Genomic DNA, 21,256 nt, shown 5'->3' with positions numbered 1-21,256 from the left:
GCGGGATCAGAGAGGCCTACGTTTGGGGGGGAGAAAAGAAATCGCTGATGGATTTACAGAGGCTTGCAGTGCCTGCCTCTTTTTTTGTAGCCCTGCGATGAGGCCCACTGTCGGACACACCAAATATTTATGTCAGCAGTTGAATAGGTTTGACACCGTGAACCCTGCGCTCTATAGTTTAGGGGACAAAAAAGCCTGACTCTCACGCTGTCCACTGCTTTTGTGTGTTTACTGTAAAGTGCACATTGCATTTTAAACTCCTCGAGTCTTTGGCTCGATTACTTGCAATCGAGCGTATTAAGCTTTACGTGCAGTGTCAAGCTGAAGTGGCTGACGGAGGGTCAGATATTAGTGTCTAATCTGTTTGGAGGGTTGCGAGTTAGGGAGAACTGCTGACCAACGTCGAAATGGACATATGTCACGCTTTTGCCACGTAAAGACACTGCCTGTCCGTCCGGAGCAGCTTAGCAAGGGATAAGACTAAAAAGCTGCAGATAAACCTGATCACCCAACACGCCTGCTAACCCCGCCGCCATGTTTTTTTGTAGTTCCCGGTCCACCGGCTGGCATCAAGGCAGTTCCATCCTCTCTGAGCAGCGTGGTGGTGTCCTGGTTGCCTCCCCAGAAACCTAATGGTGTCATCCGCAAGTACACCATTTACTGCTCCAGCCCGGGTTCTGGACAGCCGGTAAGCCAGTCAAAAGAAAACGATATGAAAAATTTGCAAGCTCGATCGCGGATTGAAACGATGTTCTTAAACGAACCCTCAGAAATGCGGGTGTGTTTTTACGTGTGCCTTTTTTTTGTCACTCTTTCATTGTGTTTGCGCCGTCGCCTTATTTCCTGCCCTCCCAGATGAACAGATGAGGTTGTCTTGGCAACGTGATGAGACGTAGATATGCAAATGAGGCCGAGAACAAGCTCACACATGCACAGTGCCGCATCACAGAGGCACACAGACATCACATTTCAGCCATTTGCTATTTATACCACCCGTACGTGGCATTTCACTTTTGGTTCTATCACGTGCGCACACTCATCACACCGTGAATTCTGACACCTCTCACTTTGTTGTTATTCAAAACTGAGTCTCCATTTCTGTGCACGAGCGCAATGTAAATGAGCACGGGGCTGGGAGACGGGGAAGGAGGGAGGGAGGGAGGGAGGGCGGCTGAAAGAAAGACACCATTAGAGGTAGGCAGAGACCGAGGGGAAATAGGGGGGAGTGGGGGGAGAGTGACAGACGGGCGGGGAAGGAGGAGGGAGCAGAGGAGGGTATCAGTCACATCGAGATGAGAGTGCTTTTGTCCGTCTTTTCATTATCTCCCTGTATCACTCCCTGGATCACCACAACACGGCCGCTATTCTGGTGGAATGTTCGCACCCCCTTCGCACACGCGTCCTCCGTCCCCGTGTCCCTCCGCCCTCTCACTGATTTAGACAGCGAGGGAAAGAGGCGAAAGCTAATTCGGAAAGAGCCTAAAGATGAGCAGTGAAGAGATGAGCAGATTAACCAGACACAACAAGAGATTGACTTGAGAGAATGCGGTGGACGTACGAGAGTTTGCCTGCCGGCTGACTCGAGTGTAAAAATCATTTTAAAGATTAAGCCCAAATAATGGAAATAATTCAAATAGTTCTAATTAAACGATCACTATGGTGTGTATATAAAAAAAAATATCGGAAATATCTTGTTGTGAACACTTTTTAAGGCTGAATGAAGAAATCTAACATGAAATACGATCAAGGTCATTTTTTTTAAAGAAGGTCATATTAAGAATCTGAATTAGCTTTTATGCTGAATCCACAAATGACAAAATATCGAAATCTTTTCAACTGGACAGATTTTGAGAATAACCATAGATGATTAGATTGGTGATTAAAAAAAACGAGGCTTTTTATTTGTAAAAGGAGAAGCTATACAGGAAAAAGGGTGAAAAGTATGATTGGCAGAAGTGAACCCAATTAGTCTGCAATCCTCTAACGCAAGACTCTGTCCGTCTCAGGCGCCCAGTGAGTACGAGGCCAACCCAGAAATGCTCTTCTACCACATCACGCACCTGAGCCGAGGCAAACAATACCACATCTGGGCCGCTGCCGTCACCACCGCCGGCCGGGGCAACGTGAGCTCAAAGGTCATAGTGGAGCCGGCCGGGAAAGGTGAGTCACCAAGAAGGCGAGCCTCGTAAAAGGTTACACAAGCCAACGATGGCTATTAAACAGCAACATGATCTCCTGTTCACACATCACTTTCATCACCTGCCCTCCTCCTGGCTCTGCCTGCACCCTCCGCTATTGATTGACAGCTATAGTATTGATCGAGTGCCAGCTACGTTGTTGTTAATTATGTGATGATGAACAGGGTCTATCTAGTCCAGAGTAAAACGACCCTTAGGAACCGAGGTAGCAGCCCAGAATCAATAGAGGGACCATCTATGGCTCGAAGATAGACCGGGCTAAGTACGAGGTCATGCATAAAGGCCTCCCTCTCAGACAAACTGGGCCAGTTGTAAAGCAAACAAAAGATGGGGGAGGTGGTGGGACACACTATTTGGGTGTATCTGTCAAGCAAACACTTTGTGTGATGTCTTTGTGTCTCGCTTTGTAGTGCCAGCCAAAATCTTGTCCTTTGGGGGAACGGTGACCACGCCCTGGATGAAGGAAGTACGTCTGCCCTGCAAGTCTGTGGGGGACCCGGCTCCCACCATCAAATGGACCAAAGACAGGTCAGCTCATCCTAGACAACTGTCAGAAGAAACATTTCGATATCTGATGCAGAGAGTAACAATAGAACTTGCTAACATCTCATTTGCCAGTGAGGACTCGGCCATTCCGGTGACCGCTGACAGTCAGCGGCAGATCTTCTCCAATGGCACACTCGTGCTGCGTTCAGTCAAAGCAGAAGATTCGGGCTACTACACGTGTACGGCCACCAACACGCTTGGTTTTGACACCATCATTGTCAATCTCGTAGTGCAAGGTAAGCAAAACGTGATTCATATGTTGTTTCTACTCAGTTGTAAAATCACCGCTTACGTGTTTCTCTCTAGTTCCTCCAGACCAGCCTCGCCTGACTGTCTCCACCACTTCCACCTCCTCCATCACCCTGGCTTGGATCCCGGGGGACAACGGTGGAAGTTCCATCAGAGGTATGGCAACAACATCTGCATCATGCCGGTGTCACAGATTTTGGAAAACACGTTATCATGTAAACAGCTTTTGAAACAACCAGAGGCAATCTAAATGCAAATGACTGCTGCCCCCTGGTGGTCAACTGATATAACAGCGGATTATTTTCCCCACTTTTGTGCCTTCTGCCCTAACTGAAAGCTTTGGTCTGATCGCGTAGGCTTTGTGCTGCAGTATTCAGTGGACAACACAGAAGAGTGGAGGGACGTTTTTATCAGTTCCAGCGAACGTTCCTTCAGATTGGACAATCTACGCTGTGGAACGTGGTACAAGGTCAAGCTGGCAGCAAAGAACAGTGTGGGCTCAGGGCGCATCAGTGAGATTATTGAAGCCAAAACACACGGAAGAGGTGAGGGACCAACCGGTTGTCTGCAATGGAAATTTTCATCGCGCACCTCCTGATCATCTCAATGGCTACTCTCGCTTCCCACAGAGCCCGTGTTCAACAAGGACCAGCCGCTGCTCACCCACATCAACTCGACCCACGCAGGCCTCAACCTGCAGGGTTGGACCAGCGGCGGCTGCCCCATCACTGATATGATGCTGGACTTCAGGCCCAAAGGCACTTGGGCTTGGCAGAGCCTCAAAGCCAACTCCACCACTCAGCTATTCCTCAGTGAGCTACGGGAGGCTACCTGGTATGAGCTCAAAATGAAGGCCTGCAACAGTGCGGGCTGCGGCAACCAGAGTTCCCAGTTTGCCACCACCGATTACGATGGAAGTAAGTGTAACTCAAAGTCATCATCTGGTTCATCGTGAGCCCCACAAGTAGCAAAACATACTCACTGGTGCATACTTTGCTAAGTGTACTCGGGTACTTAAGTCAAAGCAAAATAGTCTTGATTGTTTCTCACCACTTCAAATAGAATGAGAAATTCTCGCACTGCTTTCACAGTTTTAAAAAGACAAAGTCTTGATTGCATGTCTTGCCTCCAACAGGTACAATCCCTCCCATCAAATCGGCCCGCGGCGAGGGTGACGATGTGAAGAAGTTGTTTTCCATCGGCTCTCCTGTCATCCTGGTCACCATCGGTGTTGCCCTGCTCTTCATTATCCGCAAGAAGCGTAAAGAGAAAAGACTGAAACGACTTCGGGGTAAGACGAACGTGTTGACGAGAATAACACGCTGTAAAAAATGACCCGCTGTTACGTTTGTTCTTGTTTTTGCTTATTTCTAGATGCCAAGAGCCTCGCCGAGATGCTCATCAGGTGAGATGAAGATTTTATTTCATTAGTTCTTCATAAACCAACAGAATCTGCAAAGTACTCGGTCATGAGCGATTATTTTTTGTGTGTGTGTGTGCAGTAAGAACAATCGGAGTATTGACACTCCTGTGAAGGGCCCGCCGCAGGGGCCACGGCTCCACATTGACATTCCTCGTGTGCAGCTGCTCATTGAGGACAAGGAAGGGATCAAACAAATCGGTCCGACATCCATCCATTTTGTTTATCAGTCTGTGCAGACTGACATTTTTTTCACTCCTAACTTTCTTTCATGATGTGTTTCTCAAAGGAGAGGACAAAGCTGCGGTGCCAGTGACAGACACAGAGTTCAGCCAATCAGTCAACCCGCAAAACTTCTGCACAGGCGTCTCTCTTCACCATCAAGCCCTCATCCAAAATTCCGGACCTTTAATTGACATGTCCGATATCCGACCCGGCACGAGTAAGGCGGAAGAAACTCGATGAAGTGTTTAAAACAAAAACCTGTCAGCGTGCATAACGACCGAACCGTGTTTCAGACCCCGTTTCCAGAAAGAGCATCAAATCCGCTCACAGCTCCAGAAATAGATACTCCAGCCAGTGGACGCTCAGCCGACCCAGTCAGAGCCAGTCCACGGCTTCCGCACGAACTCTGACCTCGGACTGGCGGACCATGGGCTCTCACGGCATCACCGCCACTGAGAGCGACAGCTACAGCGCCAGCCTTTCTCAAGACACAGGCGAGACGCGTTGGGACATTTTTAACAGCGCCTCTAAACACCGCTATTGACCAAATCTTTCTTTGCTTTGACAGATAAGGGGCGTAACAGCATGGTGTCTACGGAGAGCGCCTCGTCCACCTACGAGGAGCTGGCCAGGGCGTACGAGCACGCCAAGCTGGAGGAGCATCTGCAGCACGCCAAGTTCACCATCACGGAGTGCTTCATCTCCGACAGCTCTTCTGACCAAATGACCACAGGCACCAACGACCCGGCCGACAGCATGACCTCGCTGAGCACGCCGTCCGAGCCGGGCATCTGCCGCTTCACCGCCTCGCCGCCCAAACCGCAGGACTACGACCGTGGTAAAAATGTAGCTGTGCCCATTCCTCATCGCGCAAACAAAAGTAAGTTGAGATCCTCTACTCGTGTATGTCAGCAGAATATTCTCCCTTCACTTATGATTAAATTGTGTTGAAGTGAATTGAGAAGCTTCATTTAGACAAAAGTAGGGCCTTGGAAAAGAATTCTACGTTTGCCTAAGGTCAGAAGAGTCTCCCACCTTAACACCGTGTTGCTTTTCTCAGGTGAATTCTGCAACCTCCCCCTTTACATGAAGACGGATCCCTTCTTCCGCAAGCAAGGGGAGTTGCACGATCCGTGCCCGGCCGTGCCCCCGCGGGAGGCGTCCATCCGCAGCTTGACGCAGCGTGCGTATCACACGCAGGGGCGCCACAAGACTCTAGACTCTGCCAAGCAGCAGGCGCTGACGCTGGGCCACTCGGGACTGGGCAGCTTGGGCGCCAGCTCGGGCACGGCCACCTTGCCCCAGAGGACTCTCACCATGCCCAGCTCCAACGTGGCGGCTACCGCCTCCACGTCCAGCACGAGCAGCAACCCCACCAACAGCAGCAACAAGATGGGAGGCTCCAGAGACTCGCTGCTGGAGAGCAGCTCCTCCGCGCTGGGCCGGCTGCAGAAACAAAGCGCGGGGGCTTACTCCAAGTCCTACACACTGGTTTAGTCCAATCTGTGCCAGCCTCCCCGCTCCCCCCCTCAGCCGGGGGCTCAAAGGTCACGTATTTTGTACCCGACTCCAACTGAAGGTCCGCTGCCCTTCCCATAGGTGTCCTCCTAGACGGCTAACTTTGTTTTTGAATCTCCACGAGGGACTCTCAAAAAGAACTACTAACACCAACTAACAGTTACGGCCGGCTGATGCTGGGTTCTGGAGGTTCGCAGCCAAATGTATTGATTATTTGTGTGGAGCAAAAAGATCTGAGTCCATGACGGCGAGGACTACGTGTCTCATACACACACACATGCTGAAGTTGATTGAATATTACTGACCATTTGGAGGACTTCCAGTTCAGTTTATTATTCTTATGCTATCGTTTACCCTTTGTATGTTTCTCTAATAATGATTGGCAATTGTCCTCTAAAAGAAGATATAACACTTTATATAGCGCATTTTACTTCTCCATTATCTCGACATGTATCGCGCTCTGAGAGTATATTGTCAAGTCAGGTCAACCCACATGAACCATTTTCTCTTACCCCGCATTGCAAATAGAGAATGTTTGCTATTTAAAAAGATTTAACATATTTTTTCTATATAGGTATATTGACATCTCATTGAAAAGATGATAAAACATAAATTCTATGTACTACGGCTGTGTAGTATTATTTACAGAAGTCAGTTATATATACACCAGTCAGTCAAATTTAAGAAGAATGAGACAATCGCTCAATCATGAAAAAAAATTAATACATTTAATAAAGTTTGACTATAGAAAGAATTAAAGTTAAGTATGAATGTGCTGTATGAATATGAAATAATAGTGTCAATAAGAGGAAATGGGAAAAGCAAAATAGACTCATTGTTTAATATTATTATTGTTGTATTGGGTGACTGGATGATTGGCACTCCAGTTAAAGTCAGTCTTTGCATTTTATGCGCATTTCATGAATAAAATCACTCCCCAACTTCAGCCCAGTGTCTGTAACCAGCAGCTACTGCTGTCGTCATGGCAACCAAGGTCCCCATTAAGCCTAGTAGAAGGAATCTCAGTAATGATGTGAACGAGATAAAATATTCTAACGTTGGAAAATGTTTGTCAGTGACGGGCAAGGTAGCAAATCATCCCTCTATGAATATCCTTCTTGATGTCCCGTCTGAGGTACTGTAAACGTTCCACAAATGTGTACATTCATACAAGAAGCTATTGGAATGTCAATCTGAAGCATCTCCGTGATAGCTTTATATTTTATTTTCTATGTCTGTGTCAAGGAGAGTTGATTTGTTGTTTTGTCTGAGTTTGTTTGGGCTTTCATGAAAATGTAGATTCTAAAGTCATGTACGGCATGTGGCCTGTCCGCCAAAACAAATCAGGGACTCGTAGCTCTTTTGGTCACGCAAACTGCTATTACAATATGTACATAAAAAATGGAGTGGGGTGTGAATGTCGGAGTAATGCATTCCCCTTTGACCCCCCCTCCAACCCCCACATGGATGAAATCAAGTTAAAATATCCTTACCCCACAACCATATTAGATGCAGCATCTGCTACCTTTGTCAGTGTTGTTTATAGATGAAGTCTTGTACATAAAACACAGTTTTGTATGAAGAGCTATTTTCGTCAGAATGGTTAAGGGGACATGTCATGGTTGAATCCTCCAGTTTCAAGAATTGAAATAAGAGTCAAACATATGGTATAATAATTACTTCTGAATGGGCAAAACATTTTTCTTTCCCCTTCATGTTTTGATACTAATTTGTCAATTTTTTAATTCTTTTTTTAAGGTCTTTGATGTTGTCATTTGTCCCATTTTTTAAAATCATAATTTTGTATTTTGTTGATCCTCTAAAAAGAAGTCATTGCATGCTTGCTAAAAGGGAAACATTTGAAGGAACATATGTATGAAAATCAAAAATGTCCAAAAAAAAACAAAAAAGAAATCTTGAGGGTATCCCAAACATTTGTTTGAGTTGCTTGTTACAGCAATTGCTTGTGTTCAAAAGTACATTTTCTATGAAAAGAACGCAAAAACTAAAAAGATCATTCTAACACCTTGTGCAATAAAGCTATCTTTCATACGTCATGGTTTCTGTGCCCTTACTGATCTTATGAACTGTTCACAATCATTTCATTTATGACGTCATCAAAAACATTTCTGAATGTGAAAAGTTCAATGGGCATCAATACAATAGAAAACATCACAATTTGAGCACATAGCCCAAGACATGCTCAGAAGGGGTAGTATTAATACTATTACTAATTAGGTTAGTACTAAGTTAGGGTGACGAGATTTGGGTTGCTGAAAAAGAGGACACCTCATATTTTCGAGGACGGGTGCGGAGAGTTTTTTTTTTTTTTTTAATGACGTGTCTGTAAATCAATTGCATTTATTGGTGAATAAATACAGAACAACAAGGCAACAACAAGGCAAAATATTTTGCTTTGTTTTCAGATTAGGCTAAGGTAAGCGCAGGGGTGTCGAACTCCAGTCCTCGGGGGCCGCGTACCAACATGTTTCCCCTCGTTAAGTGCACGTGTGTGAAAAGTTGGGCTCCTGCAGAAGGTGAAAATGAACCGATCTTTTCACGCAGGTGTGTTTAACGAGGGTAACTTGGAAAACATAATGGAACGCGGCCCCCGAGGACTGGAGTTCGACACTCCTGGGTTAAAGTGTTAACACAAAATCAAAGAGCACATGAGCAGTTTAAGTTTACAGGGGATGCCCCCTCCATTCTGCTACACTAGATGTTTATGTAAAGACTACCAAACAAAAATTCAAAAAATTCCCGTGGAGATGGCCGATTGGTATAAAACTTGGTTTGGTGATCAGGAGACCCGGGTTCGATACCTCAACTATGCTTTATTTAAGATGGCAACTGAGCAGAGCGGGACTCGAACATGGTTCTCCTGAACAAAAGGCAAACGCTTTATCAACCACACGTGTATAGGTTCGGTTGTCCTATATATTCTGCACTTTATTCACCACGTGCACGGCAAAACTACTTTGAAATGTTTGCTTGTGGGCCAGGCGACCCGGGTTCCGCTCTAAGCTGTATTTAGAAGATTTAACAGTCATTCGTGAGATTCGAACACGAGTCTCCTGAACCAAAGGCAAAACATTGAGCACCTCGGCCACTCATCATACTGGGAAACTGACCCGAACGATTGTATTTATTCATTACTTTGGAGTCCAGTCTTGAACTCCAGTCCTCGAGGGCCGCGTTCCAACATGTTTTCCAAGATTCCCTCGTTAAGTGCACGTGTGTGAAAAGTTGGGCTCTTGCAGAAGGTGGAAATGAATCGATCTTTTCACGCAGGTGTGTTTAACGAGGGTAACTTGAAAAACATATTGGAACGCGGCCCCCGAGGACTGGAGTTCGACACTTCTGCCTCACTGTTAACACAAAATCAAAGAGCGCATGAGCAGTTTAAGCTTACCACTTGTTAGGATACGGATTTTAGCTATTGATCTGACTCCAAATTGTGATCAACACTTAACACAAGAATTGCTATGTTCTAATCCACACACTGGCGCACCTAACAATTTTGCGAGTTCGTTCTGTCAAAGAGAAGACCAGTAGATCAATCAGACCGAATTTACCAATTGTTTAATTCTGACAAAGCAAGCTAATACAAGCGCCTGGGTCTTGGGTCCTTAACACAAAAACTCGTGTGCCTTCGTGACCAGAAAAGACGACACATTCTTCCGGGTTGCCCAGTTTTAAAGAAACACAATATGAATATTCAAACATGCAAAAGATTGTGTGGTGATTGGTCGATGGTCGATGGTCATCTCCTCCTCGTTTGGGTTTTTCCCCTGCTCAGCACAGGTGTCTGGACCACAAAGACGAGTTGTTTTTCGCGTTCCCCATCGGCCTTGAGATATCCTCCCTTTCTGGACATCCTGTTCCACAATACTTTGAAGAAAACAAATTCATGTAGCCTGCACATTCCTTTCCACTTATTAAGCGACCACACTACTACTAGAAATTATATTGATATGATTATATGTGTCTAACGGAGCCTTAATCAAATGTGTTTGCAAACTGCCGAAAGTACATTTCCCTTTATTCCCTCTCATGACCTCATTTATGAGGTCATCACCCGTTACTCTAGCAAGCAGCGACCAGCATGCTGTCGGTCCTTTCTTCCCCCCGTGGCTCATGTTGAGTCACCAGGGTATATTGGCCGTTCGGTGACAACGGGCCAACGGTTTTCTCGATCAACCGGACAGTGAGTGACCTAATACATGGAATACAACAACAAAATCATCACTGCAGTAAAGCCACAGCAACGAGCACAGACATGATGAGGTCTTTCCAGCTTCCGAACGTTTTCATCCAATCAGACCAAATATCGGTGCGTACATCTGAATGATCTTTCATCTTTTTATTCAGTGTCCTTACTCCTTCCAACGCCTGGGTCAGTCGGCCCCCTGGTGCCGTGTTGTTGGGGATGAAAGTACAACATGCATCACCAAACATTCCGCACACACCATGTTCCTTAGCCAATAGCATGTCCAACGCAATTCTATTTTGGAACGACATCAATGCCAATTGTTCATGGACCGCTGCAAATGATACATTTTTATTGGGGGTGATCCATAGGAAAATGCTTTTGAAGCCCGAGGACACTTGATTAACGAGTTCATACTTATCTGGCACACCTATGGCGTCAATATATGTTGGATCGTTGTCGCTCAACCATGGGGGAAAAACATCTCTTTTGGCTCGCTTCAGGAGCCCCGCCAGTGGGGACTCCATGTTCCAATTGAGATTCTGTATTTCAATGGGGACAACCACCATAGGCATTATCAAAGACACGAGGGCACAGATACCTGATGCATCCTTCGGCAAGCGATGATATAATTTGTTGTCACCACACCACAACCAGATGTCACTGGTCTTCCTCTGCTCCTTCCATCACTGCTAGTTGAATTCTGGCATGTCCTGTTAAAGCTTAAAAACAAGTGAATTTGGAAAAAAAAACTTTGTATATCACAATTACAAATGGAAACCTACTCACCCATTTCCCTTTAGAAGTCATAGAGGAGCTGCTCTCAGTTATTCCAATGCATGGCCAGTAGGAAAAATGGACTGGTGGCACTCGTCAAAAAAAAATTGGAAGAGGAGAGTGTGGAGGAGGCCATTGCTCTCCACTGCATTATCCATCAGCAGGCCCTTTGCAGCAAATGCCTGAAGTTTATGTCTGTCGTTGTGAAATGTATCAGCCACATCAGGTTAAAGCACAGAAGGTTCCGTGCAAAGACATTTGATAACACTGGAATGTTTTTGTAAGAGCTTTTCTTGTGAAAAACCTGCTGCGGCCCAGCCTCACCCAGAATCTACGTCCAGCGGCCCCCGGGTAAATTGAGTTTGAGACCGCTGCTTTAAAGCCATGTTTGAAACCCTAACCCTAGCTTTAAACTCTCCTTTGAAACCGTAACTCTACTAAAGACGAAGACTTGCTCGTGTAATCGGGAACATTGGGAAATGTCGTCCTCTTCTGGTCAAAATGAGAAATGCTGCCCGAATCCAAAACGAATAATCTTTTTTTGATTTGTGTCATGCACTTTTCATCATCACGCGACAGGACAGCATTTTTTTTTTTTTTTATTACCGATGTAATTCTACAGCAGAAATTTAAATTGGAATCCAGTTGATACTTTTCGTTGCTTTTTATTTCAGTAATTAGGACAACAGCCAAGAATAAAAGATAAAAAGAGTAACGTACGTGTTTTCAAAGTTGATGCTTCATAAATGACTTGTATAAAAAGGGTCTGTGCTGTACTCAACACAAAAAGATTCCTGACATTTTGGCTGATGCAGCAGAGATGGTTTGGCATTTTTCTGTGAAATGTAGTGTATGGCAAGTTTATAATTTTATAGTATTACATTTCACAGCCGCTATGAAATAACAAACAGACAGATACCTTTGCGTAAGTGTTGAGACACCTCATTTTGATACTTTGTGGAAGAACATAATACATTGCATGTCAGGGTTAACATCGGTGACCTCACAAATGTTCTCCTTCATGCATGGACAAAGACTCCATAAAACACACTAACATTTTGCAGAAAGTATTCCCAGAAGAGTGAAATTTTGTAAAAGCAGCAAAAAAAAAAAAATAAAAAAAAAGAGCGTGAGAGAGCGAGACTATTTTTTTTCATTGTCTCTTGTAAGAATAACAGCGCAATACTTTTTTTTCATTAGCTCATTAAGACATTTGAGTTTGTCGGCAGGTGAGGTTTATCAAAGTTCGATTCGACTACCGTAATAAATTCAGAAAAAGCCACAAAACTTCATTTTGCCTCTTAACAGGAACACAGTGTTTGTGCTAATATAAAAATAGACCTTTCGCCACAAAAAAAAAACTGTGATCTTATGTGTGTGCTGTCTTTGACTGAAGTGGATGTGTGAAGCAGTTTGCCCACACAAAGTATCTTGTTGAAATAAAATTCTCTCCTCACACATGTCCTCCTAAAGAATAGCAGCTTTGTTTCAGCTGTCAGCATCGATTAGAAAACCATGGTGGACTCATGGAGGATGCGACACCACCACTGTCATTTTGACACATTTAAACATCTGCCGTGTGTTTGTTACTTTGCCTTCACTTTCTGTTTGGAGGATGGCGTAGGGGCAGGTTTGGAGGCGGCGGCTTGTGCGCGAGACGATTGGACTGTATCGTGCACCCAGAGGCACCTGACACAAGACACATGATATTAGTATGTTGTATGAAGGGATGGATAAACAATTTTGCAACAATATTACTTACCAAGTATTGATTTTCTTCTCAAAAGCTTTGCAAAATCTGACAATCTTCCTTATCTTCACCTGGCATAATATTAGGTGAATCTATTTAAAATATTTCTATAACAAAGACGAGTATATATCCAATAAGATACATATGTTCTAAATCTTACCTGCTGTTTTTTGTAGAGCAGAGGAAAGGAAAAGAGAACAATGACAGCTGTAACACAAAAAAAATAATAATACATAAGATGTGACTACCAAGATTCCACGGAAAGCCTTAAGCAAAGTGGTCATGGTTTTGTTGAGAAGCTTTTTGTTTTCTTTTTCTTCAAATTGAGATGTTTTCATGTTATTGGTTGGTATTGATTAAAAAAATAGATATTTTCTGAACTCACCAGTTATGACCAGAGTCAGCCCAGCAGTGAGAACGCCGACATAAGTTAGCAGATACAGCAGCAACACAAACTGGGAAAAACAAAAGCACGGCAAAACTGTAATTGATAAAGCGTGTTTTGTAATATTTTCTCACCTTAAGTGAGTCAATCACGTTGTCAATGAAAAGAAGACGCTTAAGCTCTGTGACAGCGAATGCAATTAACAGCACCACCTCCTCCACCAGCATCACCGTCTCCTTGTCTGTCAAAGAGCTGTCATAGTCCAGATATGACCTGGAAATACATTTACATTTCATGATTTGAAAGATAAACAATAATACATGTAAATATATTTTTTTCAAAAAGTGAACTTGATGCTTTCCTCTAACTTGACAGCCAATCAAAGCAATGTGACTCACTGAAAAGGGTGCAGGCCGGGATTCCAGCGCAGCAGCTCCAGCAGTTTGTAGTAGAGGCGCAGTGGGAAGGTGACGCACATGACACCCAAACAAATGTGAGAGAGTAGAGTCATGGCGCTCAGCTGGAACAGGCTAGCCAGACACACCACCAAGCCGGTGAACACCAAAGCGGTCCTGCTCGTGCTCCTCCAGTAGACCAGGCCTATCACTACGCAAACATTCGGAAATTTTGAACCGCATTCAATAAAGAACCGCATTCAATAAAGAACACACTCAATAAAATGCAACTGGAGCATTCTAAAGTGACGTAATAAATCAGCTTGCATTTCCTCGCGCACATGCCAGCCCGACTGACTGACAGCGTGAGCGCTCTTAACATCAAAGTGTGTCACCATTTGTTTCCTTACGTTTGCTGGCCATTTCAGCGGAGGTCCTTCTCACTCTCCACTCTTTCCTTCTTGTTGGCTGTCCACCGCCGCAGGCTTTTTTTGGCTGCCCCCGCTTTGTCAGCAATATAAGGACGCTGTGGCCTAATTTTATCTCGTATTGGATGGCCCCACTTTGGATATACACACGCACACACAAATCAGCAACTTGAGAGATCAGCATGTACTCGTCCCTCAGCTTTCAGACACTCCTTTGCTCCCGAGCTAGTTGGTGGCCTACTGAAGGCCGTCGCAGATAACATTCATCTGAAGCAACTCAAACCAAATCAGCAACTTGAGAGATCAGCATGTACTCATCCCTCAGCTTTCAGACACTCCTGTGACCCCGAGCTAGTAGGTGGCCTACTGAAGGCCGTCGCAGACAACATTCATCTGAAGCAACTCAAATTTGTTTATAATACAAACTGTCGCTGTCAAGATTGTCTGCATGCTAACTGTGCCAAGTAAAACGGGATGCATGCAACTTGATATGGTTTGAACTAGGAATTACAATCCCCTGTTAAATAACTGGGAAATGTTTGTTGCAAGACTGAACATCACTACATAACAGTCCTGTGAAAATACATCCACTAGTGGCTGTGAGCAAAAAAAAAAAAATTATTGAATGAAGAGCCCGTCGTCACATCCTTCAAACTCATCACTTAAAATGATCTCCAGTCCAGAATATAGCGCTTGGAATTATTTCATACTACGAATGAAATACATTTAATAGAATATCTAATAACAGGAATAAGACATTTACATATTTATGGGATCATCACAGGATAGTAAAAAGTTGTGTAACGATCCATCAATTCTTCCACTTTTTCGCAGGGATGTAAGTGACAGACAAGATTCACACTCACATTTCACACTATCACTAAGTGGGAACGCCATCCATGCTGTTCGCATGAAAACCTCGCCTTTTTCCCTTTTGGAGTTTTTCCTTTCCTCTCTCACTCAAGCACACTGTGCTCTAAATGCCCTGCCGCCCCATAATCCACCATGCCGTGAGCCTCTAATCCAAGCTGATCAAAGGTTGGCTTTATCACAAAGTGGGAGGATCCGCAGTGCCCACAGGAAGACGCTGAGAAAGGCTGCGCTCCAATATGATAGTGACAGCTAGAGGCAAGCTGGGGATTGGTGCACAGAAATAGCCGACCAATCCCGGAGCAGGCAGAGCTAACATAACAAAGCAAAGAGAAAAGGAAAGGGTAAAATTGCAGCAGAGGAGGATGGGTGGAGGAGAGAGTGGCACTCAGTGACGTCTCCAGAAAGGAGAGGAGATGAACGAGAGAGGTGAGAACATCCATCAGATGAGGCCGCCATGCACCGAGGAGAAGCCGCAGCAAGAGCAGCAGCAGGCCTCGCCATCAGCTGTCAACACAACATCTGAAGCATGAGGACGTCGAGGAAAGGGAGCGTGGAGATGCCTGCGTTTGTGCGCCAGCTGGTCAAAGAGACAGAGAAGAGGGTCAGCTCTTTCTTCAAGGGGGGCCGGGGAGGAGCGGCTGAAGGGGAGCAGACCGGGGAGGGCGAGAAGGAGGAGGTCATTCCCAGCCCCTACTTGGATCGGCCGGTGTTGGACAAACTGGCGGAGGAGGGCTGCGCCCGTTGGGGGCTCACCTATGCCCTGGGGAGCATGCAAGGCTGGAGAACCAACATGGAGGACTACCACAACTGCGTGCCTCAGCTAGGAGGAGAGCTGGCCGACTGGAGCTTCTTCGCCGTCTTCGATGGACATGCGGGTAGCACAGCGGCACAGCACTGCTCGCAGCACCTTCTGGGTCACATCCTGGCTACAGGTGAGGTGCACATGTTCGGGAAGGATTCAAATAAATTCCAATTTCATGAGTTGTGTCTGTTTTGACAGGTGGCCTTGGGCACGAGGACGACCCTGACAGGGTAAAAGGGGCTCTAACTGAAGGCTTCTTCCAAACAGACAAGCATCTCCACGCCGTGGCCCGTCGAGAAGGATGGGAGAGAGGTGGCACCACCGTAGTGTCCGCCCTCATCTCGCCCTACAACATCTACTTTGCCAACTGCGGGGACTCGAGGGCCGTGTTGTGTCGCTCGGGTCAGGTTTGCTTCTCCACCGAGGACCACAAACCTTACAGTCCTCTGGAGAAGGAGCGCATTGAAAGCGCCGGAGGATCTGTGTCCCTCCAACGTATCAATGGCTCATTGGCTGTCTCCCGAGCCCTGGGTGACTTTAGCTACAAGGGGGCGGAGAACAGGTCGCCCAACGAGCAGATGGTCTCGCCCGAGCCGGAGGTGTGCGTGGTGGAACGTTCGCCAGCCGACGAGTTCCTGGTGCTTGCCTGCGATGGAGTGTGGGACACGATCAGCAATGAGGAGCTTTGCGCCTTCATCCACAACCGCCTGCTCGTGTGCACCGACCTGAGGGATGTCTGCTCACAGGTCATTGACCTTTGCCTCTATAAGGTCAGAACCACTGTACTTCATTTTTATTGAATTGTCCCTTTTGGTGCAATTTGGTTTGTAGCATCTTAGACTGACTAGTATAATGAACCTAAACTAAAAAAACATTTTGTCATTTGTGTGCTTGTCAGCGATAAGTAGAGAACCATAGTGGAATAAAGATGCCGTCTGCTTGACTGTCATATCTATCATGTCACCATTACATAACAATAATAACACTCCAGCGAGGAAATGCACTAACCTCAAAATGTCGGATTTTCTTCTTTGTTGCTTGCACATTATTCTGCTCCACTGCAGCAGCTATGTGCACAAAAATAATAATAATAATAATAATAATAATAATAATAATAATAATAATAATAATAATAATAATAATAATAATAATAAAACTTCACTGATGCTTTGAATGGTGATGTGGCTTGGGTCAAAGTTTAACACTTATCACTCTCCACCACAGGGCAGTCTTGACAACATCAGCATCATTCTGCTGTGCTTCCCTGGAGCTCCTCAGTTGTCCACGGAGGCGTTACACCAGGAGGCCGAACTGGAAGATCTCCTGGAGTCAAAAGTAGCAGGTACAGAATGATGTCATCCATGCTCCGGCAGTTTTTCCATGACTCCTAATGAAGATAAATACTCAAGGTGTCAAAGTCATGAGAAGGATTTTGTGTTTTATGTCTCCTACTTAACAGAGATTTATGATGAGCTGTGTGCCAGAGGAGAGGATCCTGATTTGCTGGCGGTCCTCACAATCCTCGCATCTACCGTAATACCCGGATTACCGCCAGGGGGAGGCATACAGAGCAAGTGAGAGCCAGTTTGAATGTGTGAGCGACACTTACAGACGGTTCTTAGTTTATGCTGGCATGCCGGCCTTGCAACTTGCATTACTTTAAAAGAATGGATACAAGAATGCTAGAATGCTCATGTAAAGTGACAAATGAAAAATTGACAAAGTGGGTTTGTCTGTGTTACAGAAGGAACTGCATTATCTCTGCTTACTACCAACAGAGAGAGATGCATAATCCTACAGTACCAAATGTAAGTGTAAATCAATTATTATTATTATAAATCCTAATTCATCAAAATAAATCTTTAATAATTTTCAGTAGGCATTCTTACAAAGGCGTATAACATAGGTTTTTCTGTCCAACCAGGAAACGGAAGAGTCCTGAAGAGGCCGACCGGATTGTGTCGATGAACGAATTATAATTAATGTCTATATCAACTGTTTTATTCATGTTTCTAAGTGGACAAAAAGGGAGTTAGTGAACAGTGTCTGTTTACATCATTTTAGCGAGCAGCACTTTGTCGTAACAATTACAATGCAAAAGTAGAGTATAGTAAAGCCTGAGACATTCTATATTTGTACAATTATTACATATATGACATTTTGTAAGATCTACTCAGCGACAATGGGCCCAGCAACAAAGTTCTGCCTCATAGACAAATAAAAGGCTGTAAAAACTGAATATCAGCAAATGTGTATTAAGGGTGTGAGAATGTGAGTATTTTATAGTCGGAGTGTCAGTAAATTCAAAAGCTTAGGAGAAAATGCAAAACTTGATTAATGTACATACTTTAGCCTAAGTTTAGCATAAGGTCCATTTGTTCCAACAGGAAATGCTAATAATGCTAGTTTATTAGCTTTTGAAAAAACACAAAAATTCCCTTGTTCAGCATTGTTGTCAAGGAAATAAACAAGTCTAATAATGTGAAGGGAGGGAAAAAAATACATTTCACATTTAATACTTTGAGGGATTGTACTTTGGTTAGCTAGTTTAACTCAAGAAGAAATTGCATAACACAAATAGGGGGAAGTATTTATTATGATTATTATTTATGTATCGTTTTTTTTTTTTTTTTACAGGATTCTTAATGAAACGTATCTGAAAACATCCTCGATATTTTGCATGTGAAATGCATTTTCTCCCCCAAGCATGTTGGACTACTTTGTACTGCCTTATCATCTTTTTATTGATCAGAATGGTCAATAATCAGGTTGGGTCATTCTATTATCATTGTCAGTGTGCAACTTTGTCTATCTAGATATTATATGTTATCAATAAAATGCTTTTCAAAATGAAATAAAGATTATTTGAACAAGTGTGACCACTGGCATTTTTTTATTACCATGCAAATAGTTTTGGTGATCAACTCTGGCATAAACTAAAAGGTTCCAAGTGATGAATGCCTGTATGTTTTCTTCATGAATATACGTATGTTTATGAATATATGAATATATGTCTATGCTCCCTCTTTGCTTTCTTCCACGCAAACATATTAGTGGAGGAGCCAACAGGACAAGAACAGCCCTCTTAAATCATCAGCGGTCTGACATCAAGTGGTCCTTCACGGCTGCTTTCATCTGATTGCTTTTGTATGAGCCAATCACTTCAGGACATCAAACCAATCTTGACTGTGGTATTGAATGCTTTAAATTACTTTCATGTTTTTACTCCTCAAAGTAAAATGTGACCATGTCTAGACTCTATGAAGACGATCTGTAATGAATACATAGATCCGAAAACATTGTTTAGAATATTTCTACTCTCTGAATTGAGTTATTCACTTGGGCATATTAAGAGTATAGCAATGCAGTGCAACCCATTGGGGCTGAATGATTAATCGAATTTGAAAATACGAATACATTTAAAAAATCCAAATAAAGGACTGACTGCAAGTCAAAGTGTTGGTTAATTAACAACTCTAATCGAAGACCATAAATAAACTCTATTTCATGTTAGATCTAGTTTCATTTGGATTTATTTCACATAAGCCTATCTCCTAAAAAAAAAAAAAAACTGGTAGTTTATTGTAATATAGAATAATTTATTGCTTATGTTTTTCAAAAAATATACATGAGAAAAGGACCTTGAAAAATAATCCCACATTAATCACTCTATTAAAGACAAAAGAAAATTGCAATTAGATTATTTTTCAAAATGGTCCTACCTATCCACACTGGTTTCCTGCAGACGGTTATTCATAAAGGCCAAAGCACCTACTCCCTCCGAAAATCCATTCTGGTGGCCATAACTCTGCCGCGGCCCCTGGTGAGCGGTTTCGCTCAGTTGCTTCTGCAGAATTGCCAAAGACACCTTATTGGGAACCATGAACTCATTGACAGAAATCATTTCTCCCGACATCCGGCGGCCTACGTACACCCCGTCCGTTACCACGCCGCCGTCCGTCTCGCTGTCGTACACGGTCTCCACCGAGCCGTCTGCGTAACGCTGCCTCCCTGCGGGACAGTGCGACGGCAGCGGCTGGACTGTGTTGCGCTTCGATCGTTTTTGCCCAAAGGGTGCCGGCTGATGCCTCCGATTGTGCTTTCTGTCGTGCGGGCAGTGGCAGCAGAGCCACCAGCATCCGGTTGCGGAACAAGAGCAGAGCCGACGGTCCCCGGGACACAGCAACTTTTCCAAGATCCAGTTAAGAGTCTGTTTGATGATGATGGAAATGACATTAAAGAGCGAATAAATACAACAAACTCCCATGAGGATGAAAATGCAGTTTCCGAGCCGGTAGGCCTCCTGAGATTCATAGTGCAGCCTCTGGCTGCTTACCAGGTCCCCGAAGCCGATGGTACTGAAGGCCACAAAGCAGAAATACAGAGAGTCCACATAGCTCCAGTTCTCCATGGAACAGTAGAGTGTAGAGGCACTGCATGCAATCACTATTGAGGCCAGTCCAAGAATCAGCATCACATAATAGACGGAAGGCTTCCAGCCTTCGAGGCTGTCCTCCTCCCCGGACGGCTCCTGCCTGCTAGACATGTCGCCGACTCCACCGAAACGAAGGCGACGTTCATGACACCAGCGCATGATGTAGGCCAGCATGGTGATGATCCTCTCCAAGAAGAGGTTGAAAAAGAGGATGGTCGCAGCGCAGCCAATCAGACCGTAAAAGATTAAGAAGATCTTTCCGGCTATAGTCGCTGGTGTGGTCATACCAAACCCTAGGAAGAAAAATATTAAGGAGAGGTTGCAAGTAAGCCATGAGGAGAACCTGTACAGTTAGGAGTCAATACATTTGCTCTAAACAAGTACATACTAAGTTCCCAGCAAACAATTTCTCACAAAGCTTACCAATCGTGGAGACCACTGTACCAACAAAGTAAAACGCTCCGGAAAAGTCCCAGCGAGGCCTTAATGCGTCCACTCGTATCCCCGCTCCATTGGCCTCCTCGTACTGCCGTAGCAAGGTGTGCAGGGCCCTCGGGTGGACGCTGTATTGGCGGGTGAAGTTATCCAGCTGCTGGCGCCACAGGCGGCGGGCACGGAGCTCAAATGGGTGCTCCAGGACAGAGAAGATGGCGGCCCCGCACAGGAGGTAGAGGAAAATGAGCGCAGCGAGAAGGAAGAAACGAGCGTTGTCTTGGTTGATGGGTGCTTTGGGGAGGCAGGCTGCAGTCTTCCTCTGAGCCATGACCCCCACAATAACTAAGAAAACGACACAAATGTACACAAACACGGAATGCACGTCATTTTCTTTAACACAAAAAAAACGCTAAAAAAGGGTGAATGTAGTAAATGATGATAAAAATGATTAGCAAATCGCAATACATTTGATTTTGTCTGTGACTCAATTAGGATTATCTACGATTAGAATCGTTTACAAATATATTTTTTTTAAATACACATTATGCAAAATACAACAAGTCACAAAAAAAAATCAAATTCCTTTTTACTAATGATAAAAAGAGTCCTA

General features: G+C 44.5%; 4 protein-coding genes across 7 annotated transcripts in view; 2 read left to right on the top strand and 2 right to left on the bottom strand.

The window, feature by feature from the left end:
• LOC133168268 (cell adhesion molecule DSCAML1-like) overlaps window positions 1-6,135 on the top strand; it is a 30,177-nt gene extending 24,042 nt beyond the window's left edge. For 2 of the 3 annotated variants that reach the window (XM_061299719.1, XM_061299722.1), the window contains exons 20-33: window positions 549-688; window positions 2,007-2,160; window positions 2,609-2,726; window positions 2,817-2,980; window positions 3,051-3,149; window positions 3,350-3,538; window positions 3,623-3,910; window positions 4,129-4,284; window positions 4,368-4,398; window positions 4,496-4,614; window positions 4,703-4,855; window positions 4,932-5,132; window positions 5,207-5,518; window positions 5,699-6,135. In XM_061299719.1, coding sequence (XP_061155703.1) covers window positions 549-688; window positions 2,007-2,160; window positions 2,609-2,726; window positions 2,817-2,980; window positions 3,051-3,149; window positions 3,350-3,538; window positions 3,623-3,910; window positions 4,129-4,284; window positions 4,368-4,398; window positions 4,496-4,614; window positions 4,703-4,855; window positions 4,932-5,132; window positions 5,207-5,518; window positions 5,699-6,135 — 2,561 coding nt within the window. Of the gene's footprint in view, window positions 1-548; window positions 689-2,006; window positions 2,161-2,608; window positions 2,727-2,816; window positions 2,981-3,050; window positions 3,150-3,349; window positions 3,539-3,622; window positions 3,911-4,128; window positions 4,285-4,367; window positions 4,399-4,495; window positions 4,615-4,702; window positions 4,856-4,931; window positions 5,133-5,206; window positions 5,540-5,698 lie in introns of all 3 variants that reach the window. The other variant, XM_061299721.1, reaches the window with a different exon arrangement.
• Window positions 6,136-11,792: 5,657 nt separating this feature from the next.
• Window positions 11,793-14,250, bottom strand: rtn2b (reticulon 2b). Of its 2 annotated transcripts, XR_009718222.1 has the most exons (8): window positions 14,084-14,250; window positions 13,677-13,884; window positions 13,413-13,551; window positions 13,279-13,348; window positions 13,054-13,100; window positions 12,906-12,964; window positions 12,085-12,832; window positions 11,793-11,881 (listed from the first exon to the last, which is right to left on the bottom strand). XR_009718222.1 is itself a non-coding variant. In XM_061300073.1 (7 exons), exons 1-7 carry the CDS (start codon window positions 14,094-14,096, stop codon window positions 12,730-12,732), a joined length of 639 nt encoding a protein of 212 aa, XP_061156057.1. In that variant the 5' UTR covers window positions 14,097-14,250; the 3' UTR covers window positions 11,793-12,729. The 2 variants fall into 2 exon arrangements, 1 of the variants encoding a protein (XP_061156057.1); XM_061300073.1 differs by having other exon boundaries at window positions 11,793-12,832.
• A 921-nt stretch (window positions 14,251-15,171) lies between these two features.
• ppm1nb (protein phosphatase, Mg2+/Mn2+ dependent, 1Nb (putative)) lies at window positions 15,172-18,015 on the top strand. The gene is made up of 6 exons (XM_061300072.1): window positions 15,172-15,906; window positions 15,975-16,546; window positions 17,001-17,118; window positions 17,236-17,350; window positions 17,521-17,584; window positions 17,701-18,015. The coding sequence occupies exons 1-6, from the start codon at window positions 15,501-15,503 to the stop codon at window positions 17,716-17,718; spliced, it is 1,293 nt and encodes a 430-aa protein (XP_061156056.1). The 5' UTR covers window positions 15,172-15,500; the 3' UTR covers window positions 17,719-18,015.
• Window positions 18,016-19,494: 1,479 nt separating this feature from the next.
• On the bottom strand, window positions 19,495-20,974 carry kcnk12l (potassium channel, subfamily K, member 12 like). The gene is made up of 2 exons (XM_061300080.1): window positions 20,635-20,974; window positions 19,495-20,504 (listed from the first exon to the last, which is right to left on the bottom strand). Exons 1-2 carry the CDS (start codon window positions 20,972-20,974, stop codon window positions 19,495-19,497), a joined length of 1,350 nt encoding a protein of 449 aa, XP_061156064.1.
• Between the last annotated feature and the right edge of the window lie 282 nt (window positions 20,975-21,256).

This window comes from Syngnathus typhle, linkage group LG15, assembly GCF_033458585.1.
Source record: "Syngnathus typhle isolate RoL2023-S1 ecotype Sweden linkage group LG15, RoL_Styp_1.0, whole genome shotgun sequence".
Lineage (NCBI taxonomy): Eukaryota > Metazoa > Chordata > Actinopteri > Syngnathiformes > Syngnathidae > Syngnathus > Syngnathus typhle.
Note: the sequence above shows the minus strand (reverse complement) of the source record. Positions and strands in the feature narration are given on the sequence as shown.